This window comes from Hemiscyllium ocellatum, chromosome 8 (genome assembly GCF_020745735.1).
Source record: "Hemiscyllium ocellatum isolate sHemOce1 chromosome 8, sHemOce1.pat.X.cur, whole genome shotgun sequence".
Lineage (NCBI taxonomy): Eukaryota > Metazoa > Chordata > Chondrichthyes > Orectolobiformes > Hemiscylliidae > Hemiscyllium > Hemiscyllium ocellatum.
Genome location: NC_083408.1, coordinates 42,432,772 through 42,455,114, shown reverse-complemented (window position 1 = coordinate 42,455,114; position 22,343 = coordinate 42,432,772). Strand labels below are relative to the sequence as shown.

Sequence of the window (22,343 nt, the reverse complement as noted above, 5' to 3'; positions counted from 1 at the left end):
AGGCCTAACTTTATAATCCCTCCTCATAATTTAACAGTTGAAGTCAAGGTGTCATTCTTGCAAACATATAGTGTACGCCCTCCAAGGCCTATGAATCCTTCCCAAGGTGTGGTGCCCACATCTGCAACAGTACTCCCAGTGGAGAAATTCAAAGATTTTTAAACAGCAATTTCCAAACCTACAACCATTTCCATCTTGATAGGCAAGGGTAGCAGATACATAGGAACGTCATCAATCCTGACTTGGAAATATAGCACAGTTCCTTTACTTTCCCTGAGCCAAAATCTTGGAATTTATTCCCAAAGATATCGTGGTTCAACCTACAGAAAGTGGGCTACAGCAGTTTAAGGAAACAGCTCACTCACTATCTTCTCAGGAGCCATTTGGGTGAGCAATAAATGCTGGCCAGCCAGCGACATCCACGTCCCAAGCGTGAATAAGAAAAAAAACATAAAAGTACTCAAAAAATTCTAACTACAATGCCTCCACCATATTCTTCAGATTTATTGTGAGGACCATCAAAGAAACGCTAATGTGCTACTTGAAGTCAGCTCCATAAGCTTTCAGAAATAACTCCAAAACTAACTTTGATGAACTGCACACTGTTAAAATAGCCCATAAACACATGTCCCATCCTGGTCCTGTTCTTCAACTCTTAAATGGACAACTCATGCCATTCCAAAGACCACTCTGAAACCCTCCTTGAAGTGTCACAGCACTAACATTATTGCTCTCAATCATTCAGAAAATTAACGTCTTGTACATCAAGCTGCATCACGCATCAAGTCCCAAAGCCTTAATGAAACAGAACGAACTCTGTTCTTTATTTCTTGGACAACTGTGGGAGACCGATCCTGGGAGTTTCGAAGGTGTGTTCCAGCGATTCGAGCAGGACTTCCAGTGAGGGAGTTGGTCAGTTAAAGAGGAAGTAACGTTGTGGCTCAACGAAATAAGATACAAAATTTGGATGATGTTAGACCTCCTTCCCCGTTCTAATATTTGTGGAATAAAGTCGTAGACGTAAAGAAATTTGGAAATCCACACGATATCACATTGTAAACTGCAGATGCTTCTGTCTTCACTCTTAAGTCCTCAGAGAGTTGTGACACCCATTGTCAGGTCAGACCTCCTACTCTCTTCAGTTCCTCCTCCAGCCGCCATGTTGCCCTCCTTTCTGCCGCGATGTCTCTCGGGAAGTACAGACCGTGGCGGTGATGGGACTACAGTTCCCGTCGGCCCCCAGCGTCCAAAGGGGGTGACACGCGACATCCGCCACCTCGGTGGACTTCCGGCCACCCTCTTCCAGCTCGCTGACCGGGTGGAACGCAGCCGGCGGTGGGGCATGATGGGGGAAGTAGTCCGGGCGGCGTGCGAGGATGTGGGCGACAATGGTGGAAGGGACTACAACTCCCAGCGGCGCCCGCACATGCGCAGTGGGAGCGAGGTGGATGTTGGTTGGGGAGAGGGGGGGGGAAGAGCCGTGGCCTGTCGGGCGGAGCTGCTCCCGGAGTCACGAGTGATTTTCCTGTCGGTTTCTCCCTTCACCCTTGTGGTGTTTTGTTTTCGTTTTGCGTGCCTTCCCCCCCCCCCCCGACGTTGATTATTATTTCTGTGAAAGTTCAGTTTCTGTTTTGCGATCGAAGCGCTGGTTAATTTTTTTTCGGCGTAATTCTATTAAAAAAAAAGCATGAGCGATAACGATGACATCGAGGTCGAAAGCGACGTAAGTCTCGCCTGGTCCCTTTTATTATTGCTATATATTTTTTTTGTTTTGAAATTTTGCTTGGTTTTATTTTTCAGTTTCGTTTGTTGTTTCGAAAATAATGATAATAAAACGTTATTAACGTGTTGGGGAGTTGTTTCCACCTGATTGTGAAAAAAAAATAATTTTTCCCCCTTTTCTCTGTAGTTACGGATTTCCCCCCTTTCTCTTTCTCTTTCTCTCTCTCTCTCTGTCGATTTTTTTTTTGTGAAGCGCCAACTCTCCGGCTGTGTGATCATTTTGTGCACTTGTCTGTTTTTCAGGAAGAACAGCCGAGGTTTCAGACAGCGGTACGTAACGGAGGATTAACATAGACCCCGTCTCGTCGCCTTGATTTTTTTTTAAAAAACACACATTTATTCCTATACTTAAAACCTATTTCACCACCCCTTAAGCTTAATTTACTTTGGTGTTTGTTTTTTTAAAAAAAAACACACACGAATCAAATTACTCCTAAAAGCCTGTATTGTTATTTCCCTAAAATAATTATTGGGATGTGGCTTCAAGCTGCTCTCCCTGTGACCTCCCTCTTTCATTAGGATTTCATTGTAATCCCTTTTTCCTTTCTTTAAAGTAAAACGCCCCGAAACCTGACTTGTATCCTCTTTTTTTTGGAAAAATCCATTCCTCCGCCCATAGCCTGAGTGTGGTCAAGTAGCCAGCTCAAGGCCTTTAGAGCTTGAATGGTTAAGCGTCCAGATTGAAGACATTTACAAAGGCCCTTCGTGCAAAACAGCTCACAATGTGGCACTTTAACCCTCTCTGTCTAAGAAATACTTTTCCTCCATCTGTTGCCTGTCGATTTTCTATCTTCGTTACACTTCTGGAGATTTTCATCCCCCTCCTATCCCCAGTGCACTGTTTTTAAAAACAATTCACTTTGCCCACAAGCCTCAGCGCGTCCTATTTACATCCATTCCACTCTTGTACTGAAGCCAAACAAACAGATTCGCTCGAAATCGCTGGCATCTTATTTTTTTTTATTCCAGTATGTCTTTATTTTTAAAATCCCTCTCCTTTTACCTCGATTCACCCCATCTTCACTTTTCGCGTGAAAGTGTGATCGACCCATCGGAAACCTGCACTAATGGGAGCAGTTAACAAAATTCGTCGTGACGCTTTTTCTCTCCCTCCCTTCCTCTTTTGTAGATGTGTAAACGTGTTTGATACAGCGGCTTCGGGGACGACCGGCTGCTGAAAGCACTTCTTATTCGTCGATTTCGATAAACTTTTTTTCCCCCCCTCTCTCCACGTATCACTAACGAAATGTAAATAGTTAAGATACTTGTACTATTTTTTTTGGTGATATGCATAACACAAAATGGACTCCAGGAAGTGTGTGTGTGTGTAATCTTTGATCAGGTAGAATGATGCATTTAAAGCTAACTGAGCATTTAGTTCTATAAACATGATCCAAGTTTATGTGTAGTATTAAATATTAAAAATAAATTGACAGAATAAGTTCAAAATCATGTGAAAAATTATACTTTTTTGTGATGTGTATCATGGTCTATACCACATTCACAGAAGTCAGCTGTACTGCCTAATGATGAACAGTCAAGATGCCAAATACTCCACTCTTTTTGGTGGGCTGAAGTCCTAACATTTGGCTGACATTCAGATCCTTAAGCCCGTACGTTTGTTTGTTTATTGTCCATTATTAGGCACCAAGAATGGTGACACTTAGATCTTTTATTTATGTCTCCTGCGAAGTAAGCACAGAGCAACAATGGCCTTGAAAGTTGTGGAGGGATCTGTGACCTATTTGACTGACCTCCAACATTTAGTGTTGAGGTGAGACTTATTGCATTGACCACAATTAAGTTTTTGTCTTAATTGTAACTAACATTCAATAAAAGAAAAATAGGCAAATGGTTCTTGACCTGTGGAAAATAAATAAGATTGAGCTTTATAGATGTTATGAGTAATACTGAGAATAGAATGTTTATTAGGGACTCTGTATTCAGAAAATCATTGTTAATCATGCTTATAGGTTTTCCACCTGTGCAGGCTTTAGAGGGAAGCATTGCAGGGGCACCAAATCTTATGTATGTGAGTTGTTGTTGCACCGGTCAGGCTTCATGCTTGCAGTGGACTGTAAATTAATTGCAGTCAAAGCTGCTGCTATCACTTTTTTTTTGCATTTGAAATTGAGTAACATTGCATTTTTTTTTCATGCAAATCCTAGGTGTATTTATTGGGTAAATTCCTAACTGTTCATTAAGTACCGAGTTGAGAGTGTGGTGCTGGCAAAGCACAGCAGGTCAGGCAGATTCTGAGGAACAGGAGAATTGACGTTTCAGGCATAAGCCCTACTTTAAATAAAATCTGTCAGAAAAATGCAATTAACAAGTTTTCCCAGTTCATGGGAGTTTCGGTTGAGAAACAGTTTTGTTTGCAAGTCAGATCATTATCTGTTTTTCCAGCAAGAAACTGTAAGCATTGAATGTTGCCAAAAATTGGCAAAAAATTATTTGGTTTACCAATACTTTGACAATGACACTACTCCTAAGTGGTCAGGCTAATATATGGTTATCTGCTTGCTCACAGCTTTAACTTCCTGTGTCATATGATAGTTTGATAAGAAATTAAACCATGAGAATCTTTTCATAAAGAATTTGCTTAAATGTTTATGCAGTATTTTTGAGGTGTTATTCAGTATTCCAGTATCTCACCTGATAATGTTAAAGCTGACATTACTATTCGCAGATGCGCAAAGCTGCCTCAAAAATGATTGCCAATTTTTTGTGGAATGTGCCTTATGCCCTTTATACTAATTATCCAATTTGGTGAGGTACATTCAGGAGTTTGAAAGAAAGAATATGAAGTCAGAGTCAGTTTTGGTTATCTGCAATCATTTTTCCTATATGGTGTGTAATGCTTTGTGGGTTAAGCACAATTCCTGCATTTAAAGTTCTTTCTTATTAGTTACTTGGCATACCACTACAAACCAAACTGAAAGTTAGAATCGGCAAGAAGTAAATTGTAAATGATGTTGCCCCAGGAAAGTATATGTTTTTATTGACTTACAGGATATTTGCACTGCTTTTGACTGTTTGAGTGCATGTTTTAAAAGTTTTGTACCCTTTTCTGTGTCATGCTTCATCTTGTCAACACATTTTTTAGTTAACTTTAGTGTAACTTTAATTTGTCGTTATTGTTTGTCATTGTCTTCGTTAGAATTGATAAATATCTATTAAATGTTGGGTGTTCTGTTCAAGAAACAACTGATTTGATTGCCATTGGTGTGTGAATCTTATGGTTGCACAATATATTTGCGTAATTTGTTCTTTTAATTTGCTTTTTCTCCGCAACATAAATGTTTAAAAATATTTATTTTGAAATAGAGAGGCAAAAGGGATCTTTAAAATGTTTACTGCTGTTATAATATCTGCTCCTGGTTAATAAGAGATCTGATCCCAAGAATTACACTTAGCAAAACCACTGTCTCATGTTAATATTTAAATATTGATTTCAAGTTTTAAGGGGTGGTTAGATTTTAAACTTCCAACGTTCAATGACATTTTGAGTTCACTGCTGTTCATAAAATCTACAGTTAACAAGACAGAACATGTTAAGAATGTAAATTGTTGGAACTCCAGTGAGCAGTCAGGCGACACACTTTTTTCTCTTTTTTTTTATTCCCTCTGTCATTTTTCTTAAATGAAAAATTTAAACCTTAAATACTAAGTTCATTTACTAAGGAACTTTAATTTTTAAATTTTAATATCATTTGAAATCAACTAAATTTTTATTCCCTTAAAAGGAAGCATCCTTAAGTTGGGTGTGATATTGGATGTTGTATTTAAGTGTATTTCCTTATTACCAGTTTGTTCAGGGTTGTTATTACACACATCTGGCGCATGTGGGAGTTGAACCTGGGCCTCTTGCTTTAGAAGTAGGGACATTTTCACTGCCACAAGAGCCCTCCACAAGATCCTTTATTTTCACCTTGAAGGTGACAAGGATGGGAATCCCTGGCAGATGTCGTATTTAAAAGCTAAGCTAGTTAGTGTTTACAAGGAACAGATTTTAAACATTGAAAACAGATTAAATGATTCATTGGCTATATTAAAATAATTTGTTAATTTTAGCTATTTCGAATTTGGGACTCGAGCTGATGCAGCTGCAGATGCTGGCTGTGTAGAGAGACTTTGAAGGGTTTGGTGTTTGTGGACTATTAACGTATGATTCAAAAATGATATTCTTTAACTGGATTGTCCATAGTAACTTGCAATTTCAGCACAATTAAATATCATTAAGATATGACTCATGAACATGTGTTTATCCTTTTATGAAAAGTACTTCAAGCTAACTGATGGTGTCATATTATTTTTTCCAGGCAGATAAAAGAGCACACCACAATGCGTTGGAGCGCAAGCGCAGGGATCACATCAAAGACAGCTTTCATAGTTTACGTGACTCCGTACCATCACTCCAGGGTGAAAAGGTTGGTAATCTAGTTAAGTTCCACCGTTTTTTTTAAAATGCAATGTTGTTTGTGTTTTGGCATTTAATAAAACCTTTATTTGAGGAATGTGGGGAAATGCACTTGGGGAATGTTTGAAATATTTATTTTGAAATGATCTGTCACAGATTTGAGGGAAAATGATCCATTTGATTTCCTATGCTGTTCTCTTTCTAACTGTGCTCCAGTTCTTTAATTATCTTATTAAGAATTGTTTCAATATATTTCAAAAACAACATAATGTTCCCACGCTTACATCTGTCACTTAAGCACTTAAAATAAATATTATTTTTGTAAAATCTTTTGACACTGATATCTGTCTTATGACTGATATAAATGCAGAACAATAATCTTATATTCAGGTTGTTAAGACATAACTGTGAGGGGTAGCAAAGTCTATCACATACCTCCTGTGCATTTGTTAATCAGGCTTTGAGTTCACATGTGTTCCATAGTTTGTTCTGGGTGACCTGTTGCAAATTTCCCCATATATATACAACAATTATCCACCTCAGCTGTAACCTACGCACAAGTCCATGGGTTTTGCTGAAGATTGAAACTTTCCATGCGGAAGATTCCTTCTGCTAAACTTTAGCAAGGTGTTTGCTTGGAACCTTTTGTCAACTTAATTTAAATTTCATCCCAGTTGAAGTTGCTTTGTCAAGATTAAACGTGATCAAAATTTCAATGTTGAAGGAAACAACATTGGGCTGGGTGGAGGAACACATAAGTCTACTGTCATTTCTTATCCTGAATCTTTAAAAATTACATCATATGAACAAGCTGAATCTCAAACTCTGTTCAAGTATTAAAGTGGATTGGGATAAATATAATAAGTATCTTATTGTATTAATTCAGTTGAATTTTCATACAGTCTGAAGTGAATTTATTTGTTACAGGTCATGCAATTGCTTTCCTACGCAGGAATTCATCAGAGGTGTATTTTCAGGTTATTTAAGGACAGGTGCAATATGTGGGTAACAAATGGTGCTTTAGCAATATTCCCAGTATTTCAGTTCAGAAATTTGTGTTAAGCTTTGTGTGCAAACAACAAATGTACAAACCTTGCATGCATGGCATAGAATACATTGCATTTGTTAATGTTTCAAAACTTAGTGAAGAAGGAAACTACTGTTCATGGACAGTGAATTTTTTGGATCAAAATGAGTAATTTTAGCCACCAAAATATAGGGATGGTTCGTATGTGGTTTAAAGTGCTAAAAATCTGGATCGGCGCTTGAATGCATCAATGTTAGGTTTTAACCTACATAGATGAAGTATTTGTGATCAAACTACTCCTATTGGGTCAGTGGTTATCTTTTTATGGAAGTTGTGGATTATTTTTACAAGACTTCAGTTGTTGGCCTAAACTTTTGAACTTTGGGAAACATGCTTTGGGTGAAAATGGCTAAATCCATTGGGTGTATGGCCTTACTGGTTAGGGCGAAATAAGAGTGCTTCCCAATGAGCTATTCTGCCATCGCCCACATTGTGCAACAGTCCCACCTGAATTAATATCAAAGTTGACTTCATTAGTAATGAGTTAAGGATCTTCAATTCTTATAGATAACTGAATACTTGCACATTTTTATTTGGCATAAAAATATGTTAAATGAGATGTTGTAAAACGTTTATAATAGTGCTGGCAAATCAACCATTATTTATGGCTAGCTGGAATATGAAACAGCATTGTGATTATTCAGCTGCTCAATGATCTGTTCCTTTAAGATTGTTCTTCTAAATAGACAAAATATAGGTAATGATAGCCAGTCGCAAATTGCTGAGGTAGCTGGCAGATTATGTCTAATTATGAGTAACTCCTGAGCTCCATATCATGAGTCTCTCTCTTGTGGATACATAATTTCAATGTCATTACAATGTTGTAATTAATTTGGGAGAACCATTGTAATTTTGGCATGTCAGAGAAGGGATTTGGTACCTTGCATAGTACTTTGAAGTGCCTTTTTAAAAATGTTAGCTTTGTTTGATAATCTGTCAGATTATTGAAATGTGCAAAGTTCTTAAAACAATTTGAAGTAATTTAGTATTCTGCACTAAAAAGTGCTCTAATGATATCAGTGCTTATTGTATTAGAAGTCCTGATTTCAAGGAGTAGAATTAATAGGGATGGAAGTATGGATGAATGGGGCTTAAGTTGTGAAGAGCTAGAAACCTAGCTGAGTGCAGTTTCTCACTTAAATTGAAGCCAAAATATTCCAGTCAGGTGTATTCAGAAAACAAAATTTTCTTGTAGATTTGGTGGTGACATAATCAGGAAATCTGGCTCAGTTTATCAAGTGAAACTCCACTTTGGATCAATAGGAAAAGTCATGGTAAGAGACTTTGAATAGCTAGTGGCTTTAGTAAGATATAATACTCAAAATGGATCCTGTGAATGTTTAGAGACATCTTTTAAACAGCTTGTGTAATTGTGTGATCTTAGTGCTCCAAATCATAATTCCATCCATCTCATTTTATACTATTTGGTCCTTACTGGAAAAGATTTTGATATTTGAAGTTGTATCTAAAATGTTTCAAGCAGCTTTCACTCTATCTTTTGAAATAGCTGTAGATATTAAGGGATAAAATTAAAGTACTGAGGCCAGCTTATAGAATATAACTAATACTGTAGATTCAGTTATCCCTTCACAGAATTATCACCCAATTGACCTACATTTGTATCATACCTTAATGCAGTTATATGAATCAAGGTGTTTCATTGGGATTTATTAGGCCCTGTGTATTTTGAACAGCACTGAGGTGATTTTGTTTTTTTGGAGGCACGTTCAAATTGGGTTTCATCAACTGAAGAGAAGGACAGAAGGGAAGGTCTAAAATGGTAGAAGGCAGAAAAGACCAAGTGATGATGGTTCATGCAACAAAAACTGAAAGGTATAGTAACAAGACAGGTGACAGATCAAAAGCTGTATAATATGTAGATGGTTGCATAGCAAGCATCCAGATGCAAAGGGGAGGAATAAAGAATGAAAAATACACCAGCAAAAATAAACCTTATGGAAGGAGAGGTTATGATCTAAAGTCATTGCACTTGGTCTTGAAAAAGACTCTTGAGTGTCAAGTTGAAAAGTGCAGTGCTTCTTGAATTCATGAAAGATCATGTTTGTCAAGTCTGTTTCTATCCGATATGCTTCCCCTGCGGAATAATTTTAGCATTTTTTAATTCCAATTTCCAGCTTATGCAAAACTTTATTTTTATAGAAAGTCATCACTTTGCCTGCCTTCTCTCTCTGCTATTGTATAAGTTCAAAATGCTTGAAATTGATTTGGACAAATAAATAAATCATAGTCAATGTTCTGTTATCAGAAGAAGAGTACAAAAGTAAGGAGATAATACAGAACTTACATAAAATCAATGATGAGATCTGGTAGACATTTTCAAGATCATTGGATAGAGTAGATAGGGAGAAGCTGTTCTTGGTTGTCTTAAAAAAAATCGCAAATGAGAGGACACAGATTTAAAATTGTGTGCCAAAGAAAGAAGTGTATGAAAATTCGTTTCTGGAATGTACTGCATGGAATGTCGTAGAGGTAGATTCAATTGAGGCATTTAATTATTATTTAAATAGAAATAATATGCAAGGATTTGGGGAGAAGGAAGGAAATTTGCTCTAAGTCATGATGCTCCTTTGAAGAGCCTGTACAGCCTGATGGGCTAACTGGCTTCCTTCTGTGATTCTATGATGATTCTATGATTGATGTATGAAAGTTGGCTGAAAACATTGAAAATCAGTGGTTAGTAAATATTATACGTACAATTGTAAATTTGTATGTTGTTTAACACATTTTGTTACATTTGAAGGTGCTTTGTAAATGCAAGTTGATGTAGATGGAAGCAGAATGTTGATGGATTGAGTGAGTGGGCAACACCATCCCAGCTGGAGTTTAATGCATTGATTAGGCCTGTATTCCCTTAAATGAAGGGATAATTTAATTTGAGTTATCTTAAGATGATCAGAAGATTTGTAAAGTAGGATGAGGGGAACAGTTTCCTCTTGGAAGTGCAGAACAGTCCATTCGATTGTGTCAGGCAGTTCAGGAAGATGCCAGCAGTAACCACGTCAAAGGGTGGTGGTAAAATACTTCCACTAACTATTGGCTGAGTTGAAATTTCTTCCCAACTAAACATTGAGAATGGCAAAGCTATTATTCTCCATCCTCTCCATAAACTGTTTCCTATCCCTCACTCTGGAAAAATGCATGAAGCTGAATCAGAATATTCACAACCTTGTCATTATGTTTGACCCTGAGCTTAGCTACTGATCAAATATTCATGCTTTTGTTAAGACTGCCTGTTTCCACCTCTTTAGTATTGTACAGTTACTGTTAAAATCTCTCATCTGTGCTTCTGCAACCTATGGCTCTGATTTATTCCAAGTCTATCCTGGTCTCCCTTATTTACTTTTATAAACTTGTCACCTAAATTTTAGGTGACAGCTACGCTAACTGCAACCAAATCCTGTTGCACCCTTCACTTATGTACAGCATTCCCTACTTGCAAAGTGAAGAAGAAGAACACCTGTACAGAGTCTTCACCAAGAACGTATATCCCCACAACTTCATCTGCAGATGCCAAAAAGACAGACAACGCGACGAGGGCGTGCTACAACCCACCACACTAACCACTCTGCCTTACTTTAAAAAAACAGTCTCAGGATTGACAGCCAGACATCTCCGACAACTCTGATTCCTGACAGACCATAAACCGGCAACCATGCTCAAGCAATAACTCACCAGAACAAAAGATCATGTACCCATCATGTGCAAGACAAACGTAAAAGATTCCATGCAATGACTGCACAAAACACTATTTAGGAAAGAGGGCAACTAGCAATCCACATCCACAAACACCAACTAGTCACTAAACACCGCAATCAGCTATCTGTAGTAGCCATACATACTGATGAAGAGGACCATAAATTTGGCTGGGACAATACAACAATCATAGGACGAGCTAAACCGAGGACAGTCAGAGAATTTCTAAAGGCATGGCACTCATCCACTGACTCCATCAACAAAACATACAAACTGAGACCCAATATACCGGCCATTATAACAATCAGTTGGAAGCGGCAGGAACGGCACCAAATAAATTCCAGAAGACAGTACTACAGGAAGCTTCAACGCCCTGAAGATGTCACTGAGACAGGGGAAGGAATGTCTGCAAATCAATTTCCCAACTCGGCAAATATACCCATGGCAAATGGCACCCGAGTTACAAATCTTTATACAAACCTTGAGCACTGCTGTATGTTGGGTCTTAATTCAACAATTGATTCTGGTCAATTGATATGTTCAAAATTTAACTTGAACAAAATTTTTAAAATTAAAATTTAATTTCTGTATTGGGGAAAATGGAAGCAAAGCATTTAAAAACAGATCAACAGTGTTCTATTTGAATGTCAGAACACCTTGATTGGCTGAATGAATGGCGTCTTTTCCAATATTCTTTTGTTCCTATTTCAGTGTGAAGGGGTTACAAAATATGTTTGAAACTTTGTACTATACAAGTACTTAGTTCAAGTTCAGAAATTAAACTTGGACTTTACAATAATAGAAGCAAAATGCTGGAAATGTAAAATAAACACAGGTTGTGCTAGAGAAATTCAGTCTTGGCAGCATCTATGGAGAAAAAGGCATGACATTTCGGGTCCAATATGACTCCTGTTTAGAACTAGTTTTTACGGTGTTAGCTTATCAGTTAAGATCAAGGAACAAATATTAGCCGAGAAACTGTGAAGAACCACTCATGTGTTAAGGGATTTTGAGGTTCTAATACAAGGCAGATGAATAGATTTTTCGGTTATAGAACATCCAGTTGTATGGTGGAATAGACTTAAAAGGGTGTTTCCTGTTCCTGTATAACAGATTAAAGAGACAGCAAGGTGCAGGTGTATGACCTGGAAGTGAGAGCAAAAATATGGATGGTCGGTTTCATGAAGTAACTTAGAAAAAAGGGAGTATCAAAAACATTCCCAGAAAAAGGACACGGTCCTTGATTTATCATATTAATCCCATTTCTCAAGGAAATAATTGATTTTTGGTTAAATTGCTATAATTTACTTTGTTTGTACAAAGTCATTTAATCATGCATGTATGACAGGTGACTCACTGATGAGCACTACTTCCTCAGAGCGCCAGGGACCCAGGTTTGCTTCTAGACATGTGTGACTGTGTGGAGTTTGCAAATTCTCCCAGTAACTACGTGGGTTTCCTCCAGGTTTTCCAGTTTCCTCCTCATCCAGAGGTGTGTAGATTAGATTAGATTTTTTTGGCCATGCTAAATTGTACTGTAGTCTTCATTGATGTCCATAGGTTCATTAACCATCGTAAATTTGTGGTTACGGGGATTAAGTCTGAGTACAACACTCAGGGCGGTCGATGCAGATTTGATGGGCTGAATGGCCTCTTTCTGCACTGTGTGCATTGTATGATTCTATGATTCTTATTCATCAAAATTTGGCAAAGTGTACATTAGCGCATGCAAGTCAAAATATCGATTCAGATAGCTGGATAATTCCTTTGTATTTCTTGAATGTTGTAATGTGCTATGATCAGAAACAACATCTTGTGTTCTATTGAGAATTCTGTAGAGCAAATTCTCTCACCTGTTAACCAAGTTAAAAATATTAATTGTTTAGTGAGGGCATTTTTCACAATTAGTGTGTGTAAACTTCCGTAAGGAATGTGCAAAGATTACTTTGAGTAATTACCTGCCTAATTATCCCAGATGGAATACCTAAAGCTGACCCAAAACACACAATAAGGTATTTTTGGCAGACAACTTTCTAACGATTCAGTTTTTCTCTCCAGTTATGCAACCAAGAGTGTGAAACTTCTAATCTAGAATCAAAAGGGAGTTGGTGGGGTGGGGGGTGGGGGTAAACTTTCCTGAAGGTAATATCCTTTTTATGTTATATGGCTACAAAAGCAGCAATGAAACTTCTGTCAGAATTAAAAGTGAGATGTTTCTTAAAGTCATACAACATGGAAACAGACTGTTCAGTACAATTTGGGCATGCTGATGAAACGTTCCGATCTGACCTAGTCCCATTTACTGGTATTTGGCACATCTCAACCCTCCTTATTCATGTACCCATCCAGATGCCTTTTAAATGTTATAATTATATCTGCCTCCACCACTTCTGACAGCTCGTTCCATTCACTCACCATGTTCTGCATGAAAATGTTACCACTCTGGTCCTTTTCAAATCTTTCCCCTCTCGCCTTAAACCTGTGGCCTCTAGTTTTGGACTCCCTCACCTTAGGTAAAAGACATTGGCATTGATATGGTGAATAACTAATCATGATTTTTCTAAAATTCTATAAACCCTACAGCCACTGATGCTGCAGGGAAAAAATGCTCCAGCTTCTCCATATAGCTCAAACCCTCCAGTCCTGGCAACATAGTTGTCAATCTTCTCTCCACTCTGAAGTTTAACAACATCTTCCTTTGAAGAGAGAGCAAAATTATACGCGGTATTCTAAAAGTGGCCTCACCAATGTCCTGTACAGCCACAACATAATGTTTTAACTCCTATACTTATTGTTTTGACTAATGAAAGCAAGCGTGCCGAATGTTGCCTTCATCACCCTGTCTACCTGCGGCTCCACTTTCAAGGAACTATGCATCTGCACCATTGGGTCTCTGTTCAGTAATACTCTCCAGAGTCCTACCATTAACTGTATAAGTCTTGTCCTGGTTTGCCTGACCAAACCAGTTTGTAAAGGCCAGGTATCACTGTGGAAATGTATTTTTCAGACTGATTGTACTTTGAGGAAACATGAAAAATTGAGCTTTGGGAAGTGCTGCATGATTGCTTTATCATAAACATGACTTTTTTTGTCGTAGAAGTCACTGTTGGTTAATGACAGGTGTAATTCTTTGATTAAAGAATAATGATACTTTTGATTAAAGGTGAAGAGTATGATGCTGGGAAAGCACAGCCCGTCAGGCAGCATCAGAGGAGTGGGAGGATCCACGTTTCAGGCATAGGGAATGAGGCTTGTGGGCCAAGGGGGCTGAGAGATAAATGGCAGAGGGTGAGGCTGGGGGATAGGTAGATGAAAATGGGAGTGAACATGAGAGGAAAGTGGAGCAGGTAAGTGGAAAGGAAGATGGACAGGTAGGAAGGACCATTCGTGGGTGGTGCCAAGTTGGGAGGTTGTTACTGGGATAAGGTGAAAGGAGGGAGCACTTCAACTACATGGGATCAATGTGGATTTCACCAGTTTCCTCATTTGCCCTTATCCCAGTCCCAACCTCCAACTCGGCATCGCCCTTTTGAACAGTTCTACCTGTCCGTCTTCCTTCCCACCTTTCCGCTCCACCCTCCTTTCCAACCCACCACTTCCACTCCTGTCTTTATCGATCTTTTGCAATCCCAGCTAGCTTCCCCCAGCCCCACTCCCTCCCATTTTTCTCAGTCCCCTTGGCCCACAAGCCTCATTCCTGATGAAGAGCTTATGCCCAAAACATCGATTCTCCTCCTCGGATGCTGCCTGACCGGCTTTGCTTTTCCAGCCCCACACTCTTCAACTCTGATTTCCTGCATCTGCCGTCCTCACTTTCTCCTACTTTTGCTTAAAGACCATCTTGACAATTGCTTTTTTAAATTCTGTGATAATCGCTTGATTCTATCATTTTTGTTTTTCCATAATAAGATATGAATCTTAACTGAAATCCACCTATTTCATAGAAGTACAAAGGTTTTACTTGTGAAATATTAGTCTTCATTATAAAAAGTTAGTATATAATGGTTTTTAAAAATAAATGAAGTGCTTGTAGAAATGACTAAAGGTGAAATAGTAATGATTGTGGAAATGTCCTCATGTTCTATTTAGTCAAATTTGATCCTGATTAACTGACTACTATGATGTTTAAAATTCCATTTATTAAATCTAATTTTAATGTTTCTCAGAACCATAAGAACAACACTGAAGGAAGGCAGTACAGTACAACCTCGATTATTCGAACGAGCTGGGCGGGGGGTATTTTGTTCGGATAACTGATCTGGTCATAAACAAGCGGTAATTTGAGTGTCGGTTATCTGGCAATACATGCCATAATGCCATTTTACTGATGTCGGATCGTAAACAAGTGGTCATTTGAGTGTCATGTTATCGAACATGCTGGGTTATTCGGCAATGCACGCCATAATGCTGTTTAACTGATAACTGAATGCTGAATTGCCCTAATGTCGTTTTTATGGGGCATTAAGATCTTGTTTGGATAATCCAAAATTCAGAACATTGATGTTCAGATTATCAAGGTTGTACTGTATACTGCAGCCAATCTCAGTAACCCAATTTATTTCAACACTACTGTCAAAATAGTCAGTCAAGATATGGATGTTTTATAATAACAAGATATTCAGATCTACTGTCATATGCATCATTGAGATTCCTGCATAAAAATACTTTCACAGCTGTTTTATAATCAAAGAAGAAAACACTAACTTGTATTTTAAGATAATGTTAGTCTAGCATGTATCTATAGCATCTGATAACTACACATTAAATGTCTCATTTTAAAATACTTCAAGATGGGTTTATCTCTCTTTTGACCTCAGATCTTTTTGAGATAAAAGTCTATGTGCCAGCTACTTTTGCAGTACCTCATTTTGTTGTTGTCATGTGAGCCTTATGTCACTAGCTATCAGGCCTGCACCAGGGAACCAAACTCCTTTCCCTTTAAGATATGGAGATGCCGGTGTTGGACTGGGGTGTACAAAGTTAAAAATCACACAACACCAGGTTATAGTCCAACAGGTTTAATTGGAAGCACACTAGCTTTCGGAGCGCCACTCCTTCACAATCACCTGATGAAGGAGCGGTGCTCCAAAAGCTAATATGCTTCCAATTAAACTCATTGAACTATAACCTGGTGTTGTGTGATTTTTAATCTTTCCCTTAACACAGGCCAACTACATTGGCCTGCCACAACTCATCTCTCCCCAATCCAGATTAAGTAGTGGATTGACAGAGAGCATGAATAGTTCGTAACAACCCCAATCTGGTTATTCACTGTTTAAGCTCATTTTGATTAAAAAAAATCTAGTCTTGCATGGTACTTTTAAGCAATAAATATTTGGTTTGGTAATTGTTCTGTTAACTACACAACGTGTTTTGCTCTTTGATACAATGAAGATTTGAATTTGAAATTGATGGATTGCAGAACAGTTCAATAACTAACTTTGGTCTTTCTTGAAAATTATTTCAATAGGCATCCCGTGCCCAAATCTTAGATAAAGCCACAGAGTATATTCAGTATATGCGGCGGAAAAACCACACACATCAGCAGGACATTGATGACCTAAAACGACAGAATACTCTGCTTGAGCAGCAAGGTAAGATTATAATTAAGTTCATTTGTATTTTGATTTGTAGTCTGGAAATTGTTGCAGGTTTGAGCAAACTTTATCTCTAATGAGGGAAATTTCCTTTTACACTTTGGCTCACTGTGAAGGTGCCGTTCATTTAACTGCTTTTCCAAAAATGCGCAGTACAATTTTAAAATCAATTTTTTTTAAAAAAGCTAATAATTATATTAAATTTGTAGTAAGAGCAATCCCTTTCAAAGGATATTATTAGTCTTTGTTTGTGCTGTTTGAAAGTTCATTTTAAAAAGCTTAGATGATTGACCCTGCATTCAGGATATGTGTGCTATTTGAATAGAATAGTCTGAGAACCTTTGGAAAGGCCAATAATGGGAGGGGGAGGGAGAGAGAGAGAGAGATATCTATTGTAACTATTTCTAAATTTCAAATTTGTGGCAGTCTTGGCAGGCTGGCCGAAAATAAATAGATGTGATTGAAAATAGGTGGTTTTAAAACCTGTTCTTTCAAACAAACCTGTAAAAGTTATTACATGAGATTATTCACGCCTTGACAACCGGAAGCAGCAGAGACAAGCCACTATAAATGCCGGAGGAAACAACGCAGAAGTGCTTCACAGGAGGCTCCCAAGCACTGAGGATGTCACCTAGACGGGGACGAAACGTCTACAACACAAATTCCCAGCTCGGCGAACAGAACCACAACAACGAGCGGCACGGTGGCACAGTGGTTAGCACTGCTGCATCACAGTGCCAGAGACCCGGGTTCAATTCCCGACTTGGGCAACTGACTGGAGTTTGTACACTCTCCCTGTGTCTGCGTGGGTTTCCTCCGGTTGCTCCGGTTTCCTCCCACAGTCCAAAGATGTGCAGGTTAGGGGAATTGGCCATGCTAAATTGCACATAGTGTTAGGTGAAGGGGTAAAGGTAGGGGTATGGGTGGGTTGCGCTTCGGTGGGTCGGTGTGGTCGTGTTGGGCCGAAGGGTCTGTTTCCACACTGTAAGTAATCTAATCTAAATGAGCACCCGAACAACAAATCTTCTCACAAACTTTGAATTATTTTCTGTTTTATAATATCTAAAAGGTTACCTCATTACCTAAATGCATAATTTCTTTTTGATAGACCAAAGATTCACTGATTAATGTTGTCAATGAGATGTAGAAGTAGTCAATATTTGATTATTAAGTATTTAGATGCAAAATTCATGCAGTGACTTTGTTTTGTTCAAGTACTGATTTTGGTCTAATGGTAAGGGCGATGGGGAACATAATTCTTAAGCATTGAAATTCAAGATCGGATCTGCTTTGCCCACCACTCTTGGACATATCAATAAGGATGGTTCAAGTTTCAAATGACATTGCCACTCAGTTTCTATGTGATTTGAAATATGACACATCAAGGCTGCTGTTGGTGAACCAGGCCTTGTTCTGAGGTGTATCAAAGTTCCCAGCACAGTTGGCTGTTAACTTTTGAAGTGTTCTGGTGCTGCCATTGCCAACTCTAGCTCAGTTAGAACATTGTGCCTCATGAGTTAAAAGGGAGCGTTCCATTCTCTCAGAACTTGAAACGTAAAAATCAAAGCTGACACTTCAGTTTCCGACTTCAGGAGTGCTGTACTGTCAGACCAGATGCCTGTCACTTGAAATTCCCAAAGGACCTTCGATTCCATGTGGCAGTATTTCAAAGTCGAGTTTCATCTTAAGCAAAGTGGACTGGCTAATATTTATCCCCTATCAGCATCGCAATGAACAGTTATCTGTTGGTCGACACATTTATGGAAGGTTACTGTGCACTCATTTGCTGCTGTGTTTCTCTCACTTGAAAAGTACTTGATTGGCTGTTAAGTGCTTTGGGATGCCCCATAGTTGTGAAAGTTGCTTCCAGAGCATTATAGCACAGTACAGGTCCTTCAGCCCTGTGCGCCGCCCTGTAAAGCCAATCCGAAGCCCATCTATTCCATTCTCATCCATGTGTCTATCCAGTGACCATTTAAATGCCCTTAAAGTTGGTGAGTCTACTACTGTTGTAGGCAGTGCGTTCCATGCCCTGACTACTCTGAGGAAACAAACTACCTCTAACATCTGTCCTATATCAATCACTCCTCAACTTAAAGCTATGTCCCCTCGTGCTAGCCATCGCCATCCAAGCAAAAAGACTCTCACTGTTAACCCTATTTAACCCTCTGATCATCTTATATGTCTCAATTAAGTCACCAAAACCCCTCTAATGAAAACAGTCTTAGGTCCCTCAGCCTTTCCTCATAAGACCTTCCCTCTATACCAGGTAACATCCTGGTAAATCTCCTCTGAACCATTTCAAAGCTTTTAAATCCTCCCTAAAATGCAGTGACCAGAACTGCACACAATACTCCAAGTGCGGCCACACCAGAATTTTGTACAGCTGCAACATGACCTCCTGCCTCAGAAACTCAATCCTTCTACCAATAAAAGCTAACACACAGTGTGCCTTAAAAACCCTATAAACCTGGGTGGCAACTTTCAGGAGTATATGTACATGGACACAGAGATCTCTCTGCTCATCGACACTACCAAGAATCTTACCATTAGCCGAGTACTGTGCATTCTAGTTGCTCCTTCTAAAGTGAATCATCACACGCTTTTCCACTCCATTTGCCACCTCTCAGCCCAGCTCTGCAGCTTATCTACGTCCTGCCCTCATCGAGGTCATATATAAAAATGACAAACAGCAGTGGACCTAACATACATTCTTTCAGCACACCACCAGTAACTAAACTCCAGAATGAACATTTCCCATTGGCCACACCCTCTATCTTCTTTCAGATAGCCAATTTCTGATCCGATTCTGATTGATAAAATCGTTTAAAATATGCTGTACAAATCAGCATAAGCTGAATTGTATACAGCAGCTGTGTCCAATCTTTAGTTGGATTGCAAGTATAGAAATTCATGGGCTGCCTCAATGTTGGCATTTACTCCTTGCATTTTCTTTCAAAGACAAGTGATTTCAAACAAGTGAAAAAACTTAACCGCTATCCTACACATGAATCTCTGTAGTCCATGGAGTATTTACTGAAATCTGTGCATGTAATTTACTAGGCATTAATTTTATACAATATGATATGGACTTTTCCATTCACCCTCTTGACATGTATCCAATTATGTCAGAATTTCACCTGGAAGTAAAATGTTCTCATCAATCAGTGTCTCGGTTTTCATATGAAGATGTACTTCTATTGAGTGCAGAACATTTTGAAGTGAATACATTATAATGCCAGAAAATGATTTGAATTGAATGCACTACATGTACTGTTTCTGTCCTGTAATTTGACATCTAAGCATGCTGCTCCTTTGTTTGAGATACAGTTGGTGACATCCTTTCTTTTTAAGTTATTTTCTTGTCATGTCACAAAGTCCCTTATGTTATGTTTTACCTAAACCATTCTTTTTTTTTGTCTCCTTACAATCCTTTCTCTGAAGCTTTGTAATGGGTTCTATCTTGTTTGTTGAATTCCTCCTATTTCCAGTACTATAGGTGGCACAACTGCTTTGTGTGCTGTCAGTGTACAACATAACTGCTTTCCAAATATTTTACCACAAGGTGGTAGTAATAGCACATTGGACATGGTTCATGCACAATCAAGCAACTTAAAATAATTCAGTGTTAGTATACTAAAAGAGAGCTTTGCAGTGATTTACTTGAAGCTTGGTCAAATGTGGAACAATGTCATAAACTTGTGTGACCACTCTCAGCTTATGCTGGAATTGTAGAACTCAAATGTTAGCTGCTACCAAAGTAGATATGGACTAACACAACAAATCTGTGAGCTGACCAATACATAGTGTGGTGAGATGGAATGAGATGTGAGTGATGTCCAAAATGTTTGAGGAAAAGGAAGTGGTTTTAAAGACATTTTAATGGTTTACTTCAGATGCATTGTCAAAAGTAATTATAAGTTGAGTTCTTGTGAACAGAACAATCCTGTAGTACCCAGCACCAATTCACTTGTCTGATCTCAATTGTGTAAAGTAGCAAAGCTGTATGATATGCTGAAATACAAGAATTTTAGATTCGTGCAGTGTGGAAGTCAGCAGCAAAGAATTTCACTGTGTGTGTGTGTAGTATATAAATGTGTTGCTTTGGTTTTTATCAGTGAACTGCCTTTCTTTTGCAGTACGTGCACTGGAAAAGGCACGGGCGGCTGCCCAGCTCCAGGCCAACTTTTCATCCTCCGACAGCAGTTTATACACCAATCCCAAGGGCAGTGCAGTTTCTGCCTTTGACGGAGGCTCTGACTCAACTTCAGAGTCAGAAACGGAAGAACCCCAGACGAGAAAGAAGCTGCGAATGGAGGCATGCTGAACCCCTTCAGGCAATAAACTGGCTGGCTTTTACTAGGGATTTTTGTGTATAGCTTTACTTTTCAGTGTGTCTTCTGTCAGACCCCTTTGTGCTTTAAGGATTATAACAATTGATGCTGTTAGCAGGACAGCATCTTGGTTCATCAGTAGAAGGACTTCCTGCTCTTCCTCATGAAATTACAACATGGCAGCTGTCAAACTTATTAAGGAACTCCACCTGCTGCAACAGGAACTTTGCAGCAGTTCTTGACTCACTAGCTGTGGCACCCAGTTTGGGCGTGGGGGTCGTCTAGATTTAAAAATGCGTTATTAAAAGACTAAGGAAGCAAGGCACAAGTTATTTGATGCACAATGAATCTGTATGTGTGTCTATTACAAACTGTTGGCTATGTAGAACTAATCTTTAATTTTTTTAGATGTTTTTGCTCTTATTTTATTCATTTCAATTATGAAACAGAAATTCATTGTCACTTGGCATGGAAGAGATATAGACTTCAAAACTGTATACTTCAGGCATGTTTTATTTTTCGTACTTCCTCTGTGTTTTACAGATTTTTTTAAAAACCCTCAAATATTCTGTGCCTTGTATTGCTTTTATGTAACCCTATGAAATGATGGAACAGCTTAAGTGCCCTAAAGCTATGCTTAATGGTACTGAAATGTCAAAAGTCAATACATCCAAAATGGGTATGTTAAGTTTAAATGTTTTAGCAGGAACCAAAATAATTGTATTTAAGCCTCAGTCTGCATAATACAATGTACAAATGAAATTGATTTACATTACAGCTAATTATTGATGTCTGAACAATCAGCTGGCTGCCAAGCACTATTCAGGCTGTGTTGGGGGTGTGTACATTTGTCTGTCTCTGCCTTTTCAATTATTGGTCAAAGCTTAAACTAGCTTGTAGCATTATGTAGATTTGTCTCTTGTTATTTGATTCCATTCCATGGAAATTACAGGTATGTTGTACATACTGCCACGAATTGTCTTGCAAGTTGAGGCTGACCTTTACTATGAAGACTATAAATAAAAACTATTTTATCCTTGTTATTTGTGATAGTTAATGGTCTTTACTAACGTCAAAGGGAAGAACACATTAGCTTCATTCAACCTACTAGCAACTGAATGAATTTGATATTGCTACCCAGTTGTCCAAAGGGGGAAGAAACTATTTGAGGTTTATGCTAAATTGAAGTGTGAAGTGCATAATCTCTCTCCTCAAGAACAACTGTTATTTTGTCCTGAATAGTTGCATTAACATCAACAATGTAGTTTTATTTCTGTGAAAAGCAATAAGAAGTTAGATTTATGTATCACGTTCCTTGACCTTTGATTGGAAGTACTCCAGCCAATGAATTATTTTTGAAATGAAATCTCTTTCCTGATATCATAGCAGTGTCTCAGTAACTGTGTTCA

At 38.5% G+C, this 22,343-nt stretch overlaps 1 protein-coding gene across 2 annotated transcripts; it reads left to right on the top strand.

The window, feature by feature from the left end:
* The first annotated feature begins 1,449 nt into the window (after positions 1-1,449).
* Positions 1,450-21,977, top strand: max (myc associated factor X). 2 transcript variants are annotated; one of them, XM_060828357.1, is made up of 5 exons: positions 1,450-1,723; positions 2,026-2,052; positions 6,105-6,212; positions 16,474-16,597; positions 20,740-21,977. In XM_060828357.1, exons 1-5 carry the CDS (start codon positions 1,688-1,690, stop codon positions 20,925-20,927), a joined length of 483 nt encoding a protein of 160 aa, XP_060684340.1. In that variant the 5' UTR covers positions 1,450-1,687; the 3' UTR covers positions 20,928-21,977. The 2 variants fall into 2 exon arrangements, with proteins under 2 accessions (XP_060684340.1, XP_060684341.1); XM_060828358.1 differs by lacking the exon at positions 2,026-2,052.
* Positions 21,978-22,343: the final 366 nt, after the last annotated feature.

What these genes read in the sequence shown, in the direction of transcription:
- max (XM_060828357.1), top strand. Translation starts at nt 1,688, where the DNA reads ATGAGCGATAACGATGACATCGAGGTCGAAAGCGAC. An exon ending in ACATCGAGGTCGAAAGCGAC is followed by an intron (nt 1,724 to 2,025) that starts GTAAGTCTCGCC and finishes TCTGTTTTTCAG; the next exon opens with GAAGAACAGCCGAGGTTTCA. An exon ending in TACTCTGCTTGAGCAGCAAG is followed by an intron (nt 16,598 to 20,739) that starts GTAAGATTATAA and finishes TTTCTTTTGCAG; the next exon opens with TACGTGCACTGGAAAAGGCA.